General features: G+C 41.3%; 1 protein-coding gene across 1 annotated transcript in view; it reads left to right on the top strand.

Moving 5' to 3' along the window:
- The first annotated feature begins 4,929 nt into the window (after positions 1-4,929).
- The window catches only part of LOC129112859 (pleckstrin homology domain-containing family A member 5-like), a 199,800-nt gene continuing 194,031 nt past the window's right edge, over positions 4,930-10,698 (top strand). The window contains exons 1-3 of the mRNA XM_054625097.1: positions 4,930-5,068; positions 5,189-5,265; positions 6,072-6,129. Of these exons, the coding sequence (XP_054481072.1) occupies positions 4,977-5,068; positions 5,189-5,265; positions 6,072-6,129 (227 nt within the window). The 5' untranslated portion in view covers positions 4,930-4,976. The remainder of the gene's footprint in view (positions 5,069-5,188; positions 5,266-6,071; positions 6,130-10,698) is intronic.

Below are 10,698 nucleotides of genomic sequence, written 5' to 3'. Positions count from 1 at the left end.
TTATTATTGTTATTGTTGTTGTTATTATTATCACTTCCTCAAAAGTAGCCTCTGACCAGTGGCCCCATAATATGCACCTAACTAGAATAATTAGCACCCAGTGGGTTTGAGAGGCTTTCAGCGTATTGCGTAATGTTATTTACCAAGCTGCTGTCTTTGAAGACAGAAACTTGCTGACATGGTTGTTGAGGAAAGGAAACGGGGATGGGGAAATCACCAGGGAGATGATTTATATGAGGAGTTTCACGGGAAAGCCAGATATCTGTTATTTGGAATCTGTGACACGTTTTCTAAGGAATTGACTGCCAGCTTGAAGGAAAAACTCACTTATGAATAGATTTCCAGGAACTTAACTGCGTGAAGAGTGTTCTTCAATGTTCTCTAAACTGCTCATCTTGTTCAGGTATCGGGGCTCGTGACTCTCCCAGAATGCATTGGGCAAGGGGCTGACAGGCTCTATAACATCAACCCTGTCTCTCACAAAATACGTTGATATACAAATCATTTGCTCATGCTCACATTCACACATACAGGCATATACACTAATTAACCCGCATTTCATCGTCGTCATTGGATTAAAGCTGCAACTAAATATCAGACAGACATCACTTGTTCTGTACAGTTATTATATGTTGTACATATGTGTGTGTGCTCTTTAGGCTCCATTTAAAAGCTATGAGAAGTATTCATGCTTTTATTTATGTGTTATTATCCAAGAGAGATGTGAACTGTAAGGCCAACAGAAGTATGGGGGTAGGGTAGTAGCAAGAAGTGGTGAAGGGGACATTTTAATTGGTATTGATTTTATTTCACAGCAGTCCTGAAATGTTTTTGTTCCTGTTTCGACTTACTTTTGTTTTAAAACAACCATATAAATTGTAAATTATATTTCAACTTAAACTATTTGTGATTTCTTAAGCTGTTTTGTGTGTATTAATATAACTTAAAGACACTAAAAATGACAGAAAACACGGTCTGAGTGTGTGAACGGCACAAATTACTAATATAGTTCCTCTATTCAATGAATTAAGTGCTAATGTGGATAAAGAGCTCAATGTTAGTACCAAATGATTGATGACTGCAGAAGTTAAGTTGATTTTCATATAGTTTAAATTAACTGAAAATGATTCGGTATCTAGAAGGAAGTCATTAAATCAAAAATTCTGGTATGTTTAAAAAGTTGGGCAGTAACACATTAGTCTGCAAGTTTTGTAAGTGAAGGTTGTAAACATTCAAAGCAATCAGTAAGGTCCTTCGATCCACCCCTCACCTCCAGAGCATCTCTGCTATTAAACTTTTTGCCATCAGTGGCTCTCCAGGCTCTTAACAAGCTATGGTAATAGCTGTGAGCCCAGTCATACATCACACCCTAATGCTGTTTGTCCCTCTGTGACCTCCACAGCCTGAATGAGGGGCTAACAAGCCTGTCTGTACTGACATGCTTTCTAATCGGCTAAGAAACTGCCTTTAACACAGGGGCTTAGTAATTAGATGGCTTTATGAAGGGCTCCTGGGCGCACACACACACACACACACACACACACACACACACACACACACACACACACACACACACACACACACACACACACACACACACACACACACACACACACACACAATCAAACACACACACAAATGTCTTGTTCTGTCGGTGGGCTCTAACATGCAGAAAAACAACAACTGTTCAACTATTTAACACAGACTTTTTTATGTGTAAGGCTGTTTAATGGTCATATTAATGCAGTGCATCATTTCTTCCTGGACAGCTTTTCAAAACGAAAGCTTAAATAGAGTTATTCCCTTCATAAACAAGAATGATATACCTGGATGGACCCGTAGGAACTACAATATTCAACGTCTTTGTGTATTATCATTCTTTGACGGACTTTGTTGGGGACAGTGTTGAACAACAGTCCATCGTGGTAGAAATATGTCAAAGCTCATTCCAGTCAAACCTCATTGTTTGAGCTTTTTTAATGACCTCGTCTTGTTGTGTTCTCTTCTTCTGCAGTGGTTTAATGTCACCTGACTGGAGAAACAACTGTTTATCTCAATGTGCCCAACTCCTAACATCTATTTAACAGTCATGGTGGGATTTAATATTAAGTAACATTTTATTTTGTGTGTTTAAAATTGCACTATATGTGGATGGACACTTGGCACAGATAACTATAATAAAAGCAGACCCTGAATTAAAGCAAAGTGTTAATGGAGAGATTAGTCAAGACTTTTAAGTAAAAAATATTTCATCTTGAAGTTTCCAATTCAAGCAATTCGATTATTTTCTTGAAAATAGCTCAATTTAAACTACATGAAGACAGATAAAAGTGTTTCACAGATAAATAATTGAGTGCAATAAACTCATTGGTGTATCAGTAGTGATTAAATAAGGTACTCAGCTGCTTAAATCCTTCGGCTCTTTCTTTGCTTCCATAGAGGGATAGAGGGAGGCTGAGTGTGAGCCGGGTGGAGCTGACGGGCTGTGTAACATTACAGTATTTGGTCAGGCTTTAGCAGTGGGAGGGGAGGCCATTTGACCTGTGTGTGGCTGTGTGTGTGTGTTTGGTTCAGTGTATGAGCTATTCCTGACTATTCCTACAACGTGTGTGTGCTTTGTCAAGCCTCATTAGGAAGGGGTGGGGGGTTGGGTGGTGGGGGAATTTCCAACCAGCTTAGCTTTAAGTGTGACCTCCCATGCGACTGATCAATATTTCATTACTGAATATTAGCGCTGTCATGAGCTCCCATTAGAGTTTTGCTGCAGAAAAGTGGGATCTGAGGATTAAACCAATTCTTTTGAAGGATTTTGCTGATTGGCTGCTTAGAAGTGGTTTTGCAATTAGTCAGCTCTGCCACTGACTGTAGACATGCTTAGTATGGATACTGTTGAATTGAACAAGAACTGTGCTGCTATTCCTTGATTAAGAAGAACATGATACAGTGATCTCTCTTTAATAGAGACACATCAGTACATGACTATACAGACTAGTGAGAAAACAAGTATAAATGAATAAATGTGGTGTAGAAACATAGATAAGTGCTGGATGCTTCACAGAACACAGTTAAACTCAGTGGAGGAAAAACATTAAGGAAAATAACTCAGTGACAAAAGGCTCACAAAGGCTCCCGGACTGTTTGATGACAATGATAATTGTCACCTGCCCATGTCTTACAGATACCCAATGTACTATAGTCCAGTCAATCAGTTTGTTCATATGGCACATTAAAAAACAGGAGTGGAGCCAACGTGCTTTCAAGGAGAGGTGAATGGGTTAGGATCTACCTAAATACAGGAATTCACAATTAAAGACAAAAGAGGTGCAGTAAAGGAAATAATACAACATTCAATAACAAAAAACAATAAAAGAACATTGTAAATGAAGTAAGAAGTTAAGAGGAATTTAATAACCCCAACAGCAGATTTAAAACCAATAAGAGGATGTTAGAAACAAGTTAAGAGGGGACTAGACCAAAGCAATGGGGCCTGAACGAACAGCAAGCACACAAGGTGGGTTTCTGTATTTGGTTTAAATAGGGGATTGTGGAACAAGACTCCCTGTGGGAGGGGAGGCAGTTCCAGAGTGAGAGACTGAGCGGAGGTGTTGTGAGGAGGACCTGAGTGACCTGAGTGCAGAATATGGACTTAACAGGTCAGTAATGTATCGTGAAGCCAATCCATGTAAGGCGTTAAACAAATTGTTACATTTTAAAATCCATTCTGTATTTGACTGGTAACTCATTCAGAGCTGGACAGCTAGATGGACAGAGCGGTGTGTGTATCTGCTGTCGGTAGATCAGAGCACTCATATACTGTGAGGAGAATGAGTTATGTTCTGATGAAATGGGTGTCTGCATGGTATGGCTTTCCAAAATTAGTTTGAATTCAACTTGAAGGAAACACAAATGACCTAATCCTAAACTAAGATGTAGAAATGACATTATTCTGGTCATGCCGTGTCTCTCAGTTAGGTGATTAATGCAGGAGCAAGGCTTTTTTCTTCTTTGCACTTTGTTCCTAGATTCACCTGCTTTCGTGAAGATGTCTCTTTGCTGCACAGATTGACAGCATGTTATATCTGTGTGTTGTTTGTGCTCACTGTATTGGTGAGCAGATAAGAGAAAAATATCATATTAAAAAATGAATTAAATAATACAAAAAAGTAAGAAAGACAGAACAAAACCATGAGACTTGCCAGATGGATTATTTGGTAATAACATGCATTTATCTGATTCTATGTATCCCATGCTTGTAATGGTTACTGTGAATTCTATGTAGGATTTCACACTGGATTTGTTGAACTACAGTATTATTATTATTCTATGACAAGGAGGCATGTGATGGAACGACACTTAAATATATACATATACATATATATATATATATATATATATATATATATATATATATATATATATATATATATATATATGTTAATATAGTTATTTTGATTCTGTCTGTAAATATATATATATATATATATGTGTATATATATATATTTATATATATATATATATATACTTGTTTTATATATATATATATATATATTTTATATATTTTATATATGTATTATCTATATATATATATCTATATATATATATATATATATATATATATATATGCATATATATATATATATATATATATATATATATATATATATATATATATATATATATATATATATATATATATATATATATATATATATGTATATATATATATAGACTAAAATTGTGAGGGCACGTTTATTTAAACCATCAACAACGTCTGCCAAAATAAAAAAAATACCCCACTGCCTGCCCTCACGTGGCAGAAAATCATTACTTGTGTCTTGATCCTCGAAGCGCGCTCACATCTCTTGTAAGAACGCGCAAGGGATTTTGCGTGCGCGCGCTTGGCACGGCGCCGCGCGCACTCCAGCCCCTGTGTGTAGAGACCCAGAGCAGCAGAGCAGCAGAGCTCTCAGATAGACATGGCGGCGGACCCGAAGCCGGACTGGCTCTCGTGCCTCCCCTCTTCGTGGAGTTACGGGGTGACTCGGGATGGACGCATATTCTTCATCAAGTAAATATGACGCGGACGCATGGATTTATGGATGCTTAATGTCTCCGACGCATTTTTCCTGTTTGTCTTTTTTCGGGTTCTGTGTTCACCTTTTTTCCCCCGTTTTTCTTCCACCAACAGCGAAGAAGCAAAGAGCACGACCTGGTTGCATCCTGTGACCGGAGAGGCTGTGATCACCGGGCACAGGAAAACTCCAGGTAAACAACCGGAGAATGTGTTGTTCTCCTATCCCTGCGAAAACACGCACACACACACACACACACGCACACGCACACACACGCGCGCAGCTCCCGGGAAAGGTTGTCCGCGCGTCACGGTGGGAGAAAAAAAGGGGCGACAAGTTGCGGAGAGAGCCGCCGAAGAGATCTGTTCTCTCTGCAGCAAAGCAACAGCCTCTCTGCACCCCCCCCCCCCACACACACACACACCACCCGTTCGCTCCACCTGAACACTTTGCGACACACTTTTTTAAAAGTTCCGTCACGTAGGCGTGAACCGATTTTCAGAGCCGATTCCCTGCAGTGGCGGTTGACGTATTTCCCAGTGAGAGAGAGAGCCGCTTGGCTGCAGAAACCCCAGTGTCTCTGAGCACGTAGAGGCACACCGAGGCTGCTTCACGACAACGCAGTGTGTGTCGGTGCAGAGCCGAGAGTCCACAATAAAAAGACACATCTGCCGCGACGGGAAAGGGGGCACGGGTGGGGAGGGCATCGTGACACGCAGATCAGCGGCGTGTTGAAACAGCTGGAGGCCGAGCAGGGCTCCGGAATAACGGGATCACTGACGGAGCTACACATCTGCTCTGGTTATTGGGGAGGGGGCGCGGATTGCATTAAAGGGCACAATCCAGACACTGCAATGCTGTGTGTGTGTGTGTGTGTGTGTGTGTGTGTGTGTGTGTGTGTGTGTGTGTGTGTGGTGAGAGAGATCAGCGTCGTATCTCTGCACAGCTGCTGATGTTTCTGTGTTTCTTGTGTTTTGTCCCCTCTCCTCTGTCTCACAGATTTACCAACAGGATGGGAGGAAGGTTACACATTCGAGGGAGCTCGCTGCTTCATCAAGTGAGTTGGAATGGGTGGTGATGGAAGAGAGAGAGGATGCAGAGGGAGACAGAGAGAGTGTGAGTGTCCATCTCAGGCGGTGAGGGGCTGCTTTGTTTGGTCGGCAGGCACAGAGATTTCCCTCAGCTCTCATCAACGCCCACCTCTCTGCCGCTCTGCCCTGCTGGAGGAATTCATTAATAGCTCTGTTTGCCTGTCTTGTATCACACACACACACACAAAAAACACACAATCAGTGGGAATAGATAGCAACATATCCTTGACTTTTTCTCCCTGCTGTTGAGGCTTTTCTCCTTCAATCAGTTGTGCTCTTGCCCTTCAAACCCCCCCCCCCCATCATCCTCATCCTAACACACACACACACACACACAGACACACATTCCAATGGAGGGATTTGCTCAGGAACAAGTCATCGCTGTCAGTGGGACACAAAGTTTGACAAGCGAGTGTGACTCAGAGGCTGCTCCGCTCTGCTGAACAGGATCTACTTGTTGGTGTTCTGCATGTGTGCACGTGTGTGTGTGTGTCTCCAGTGTTATTAGCAACTCCAGCTCCGTGTGCACATTTGCGTACATGTATATTTTGTGGACCGGTTAGACAACAAAAATGCCCTGCAGCTCCCAGCCTGTCACACACCCATAGCTGAAACACACACACACACACACACACACACACACACACACACACACACACACACACACACACACACACACACACACTGTCTCTCTGAGGTCGTGAGCAGACACTTTCATTTGTTCTACCTACTTTCCCACCTAGTTTTCCTGCTGTTGCTCTGCTTTCTGTGGCCATTTTGAGAGCAGCAGCTGACACATACGGTGAGCTAATATAGCTGCTCTATAAATAGCCCAGAACCGCTGCTCATTCGTATGTATGAATGCATGCAGAATGTGCACGTGCACACCCAGCGTGTATGCATGTACAGGGACATGTAAATATACAAGAACAGTTCCACATGTTAAGTGCTTTCATGCAAACACAGACAGTCACTTGAATGAAAAGCTGGCAGTCAGATGTGACAAGTGGGCAGCTGTGAATGCGGCGAGGACACGTTGAGGACACGTTGGGATCAGAACAGGGCACGTTTAGGGCGGTTAGGTGGGGCACGAGGTTGCCTACAGCAGTTGTGTCTGACATGGCAGGAATAACAATTTCAGAGCCCCACAGCAAATAATTACAGCACTGCCACCCCCCCCGACCTTTGGCCCTCAGTGCATCGCTTTGCCCCAAAGTTCCAGTTAAGTGCCGTGCAAACACCGCTCATGGACCATGAAGTTTTCACTATGGACCCAGAGACCAGTACTTCTCTGCTGGAATACATTGCATTCCAAAATAAAGGTTTGGCAGCTTTGGTGTCGAGTGAACGTAAATGCTTGTCTGATCATCTCGTCAATGTTCCAGAAGACTACATCATGCCTCCTATCTTCTGGTAGAACACAATTGTGTTCACATTCTCTGAACATTGGCAGACAACAGGACTTGTGATTGGGGGGGTGAAACTGTCATTTTCTGACACATTTAACAGAGTCTGCATTTAGTGACAGTGAGGATAGGCATCGATAGAGGACATTAGGTCTGATGGGCCAGCCACTGGTTTTTCTCTGGGATTGGCTGACGCACACTGGACTGCAGGCTAAGGATGCATGCTGCCACATTCTCAGTCTTGAATACAAAGAGAAGCATTTGACTTTGGACAATTGGTCCCAGTTTCATATTCCCTGAACAACACTGCATCATCATCACTTCTTCAAATCCTTCGAATTCCTCCCAAATTCCTGCCCAGTCACTGTTCTATCAGCTCATTATTGCAATCCTGGCCCGCTGCCTCCTCTACAGCCAGGCTGTAGAAGGACACTGCTGCCCTCTGAATGGCCGTTGACAGGCGGTCACTCCCCAGATTCAGCCCTTCAGGGTGGGGTCAAATTGCTCCTGTCTTTGTTTAATCTTCAAGCATCCATTTTGAATATATTCATATCCTCGGCTCATTGTAAAGCCTGTTCAATTCCTCTCCACATGAGTTGCCGACATGTTGGTTTGCTGTAATAAAGCCCACTCTGGAGTAAACCGACTCAGATGAGATGTCATCATTTGGCATCACTTTAGACTAAGTATTTGGTTTGAAACCACACTGATTAAACATTGACGCAATCCTGAGTTCAGAGCGTGCAAAGCTCCAGTGGAATATGAGGAAGAGACCGGAATGGCCTTTTGTGTCTGCGTTGTGATTGCTGCATCTTCAACCCAAACCACTGCTGCTTCAGGGAGAACTGAAACATGGAGGGCACGGACACATTTTCAGTGGGGTGGTTGCTTGTCTTCCAAATGCCTTTCAAAACATAATTCTGTGTTAACCAAGACTTTAAATTCTTACCAAGGTGGGAAGCTCTGAACGGCTACTAATTGCTCCTGCACTCACCTATAGCATGTCAGAGAAATATTGGCTTGAAATGAAACATGGCAGATTCTCATTAGTGATTTTAGAATATTGTTCACTTTCACTCAGGTGAACAAGGCCCAGCATGTCTGTCAGTGAAATGAAAACCTGTTTACAGCATGTTAGCTACCTGGCTGTCCTTCTGACACGAACCATGAAGTAACTGATGTCAGCCATCGGTTTTTGGGTAAACATTTGGGCTTTACTGCTCAATGCTGCATTCGTAGTGAGACACATGTCAATCAATAGAACACCCTCCTAAATGTAGCCCTTTTAAGCCTTGATATCTTATTGATGGAACAAAGCCACTAGCCTTTGAACCTTAGGCTCTTTAGATCTTTGTACAGGCTTGTGGCACAGTCACTACCTGGGCAGTACTGAATGTCATTTTTTTTTTTTTTTTACATCCAAAGCTTCTTTTTAGGTTTTCCAATGAAGCTTCGACATAATCACTCTAAAAAATGAAAAATCATCACAAGCAAAATCCTCAATTTGATCAGGGTAACCGATCGATCACATTAAAAGAACTAGTGTTTTTGAACCAAATCAATGTTCTTTAATTAATTTAACTCATCAGCAAACAGGTTTCTGACAGTAGTGAAAAAAATGTCTTTAAAAGGTGAAACGCCAACAAATACAAATTGAATAAGAATATTATGTTAAAGAAAACAATTTTGTGAATTTTGGACAGGGTAACATCTATCTAATTTCAATAAATGTTGACTTTCAGACTTTACAACGCTCTGGAATTATTGGAAATGTTGGATCTACGCTGGGTTTAGACTCAATGAATAGACATGCATTTGAATGTTGATTTAGAATTCCAATTAACGTTATGAAATGAGGCTTTAACTATTCAGTACAGCCATAGTCACTATATGTATTAGCAAGGCATCCCGTATCCTGTTCATTTTCAGAGTGATTGGGCTTCTCAGAAATGTCAGTTATTATGCTAGTGTCACTGTACCTGTGCTGCTGGTACAGCTTTAATGAAAGATAAAGGTTTTATGTCTGTACATGCATTACAGATCTGCATATGAATGAATAGAGGAGAGTCAGGGTTCAAGGCATAGAACCATAATGATGGGATACTCTGGGCCTTAATGCTGTCAAAACTGTTGATAGTGTAAAACAGCAAAAGCTTAAATGCATGGGTCTTAATGCTTTTGGTTGATGAGCTGGTGGGGGGTATATTAGCTTATATTTGGTGACACTGTAGCAACATGTCTACCAATGGTGCAGATTGGACTCTGTTAAGAAGTTTTGAAAGATTGCACATCAGGGTTTTCTCTATGATTTCCATGTAGTCTGATTATTGTGGAACATTGTTGAGTTATTAGAGGAACTGCAACCTCCACATTCTTTCACCACTCAGCTGTTGTGGTTGCTTCTTGTGCTGTTAACATCAGCTCCAGAACAAAGACATGGCTCTAAATTTCTACAAAATATGGGAATGATGAACATGTGACTCTCACTTCCACTTTGTTTTATCTAAAACATAGATCCAAAGAGCTACTTTTGTGCCGTAGAAGCAGTATAATATACTGTAGCTTTGGGTTGTTGACTGCTACTGTTGCTCACAAATAGTAGAAGATAAAGTTTGATATTTAAAGGACGTAGTACAAAGGTTTGTCAAACAGTGATTTAAAAGATTTTACTTCAGTGGATAATAGTGAAAAGCTGGAGAACTAAGGGGTGTTATGGATGTGAAGTATTGGATACAATACAGTAAATACTGGTAATTTCAGGCTGGATAAAAACATGGCTGACATCAGTCAGTGAGCCCAAGCTCTCTGTAAGGAGCTTTAGAATGTTTTATGTTTCTCCATGAATTTATTCAGGTCTGTCCTTCAATTGGTCTCCAGTCTGTATCAAGTCTACCAGAGCTGCTGAAATCCCAGCACACACTCTCACACATGTCAGAGTATATATGGGTTCAATGAATGCACATAATAATTCATTCTCATGGCAGTTTGTATGATATCTGTAGAAAGCTTTTTTTTTTTGGTATTATATCTGGTGCAAATAGTGACATCACTGCTACTACATTTTTGTATTTCTGTCACATGGCTTTGAAATCAGAGTTCAGAAGATGGAGAATATATATGTTTTCCCAT

The sequence above is a fragment of the Anoplopoma fimbria genome, chromosome 23 (assembly GCF_027596085.1).
Source record: "Anoplopoma fimbria isolate UVic2021 breed Golden Eagle Sablefish chromosome 23, Afim_UVic_2022, whole genome shotgun sequence".
NCBI lineage: Eukaryota > Metazoa > Chordata > Actinopteri > Perciformes > Anoplopomatidae > Anoplopoma > Anoplopoma fimbria.
This window is presented reverse-complemented; position numbering and strand designations above follow the sequence as displayed.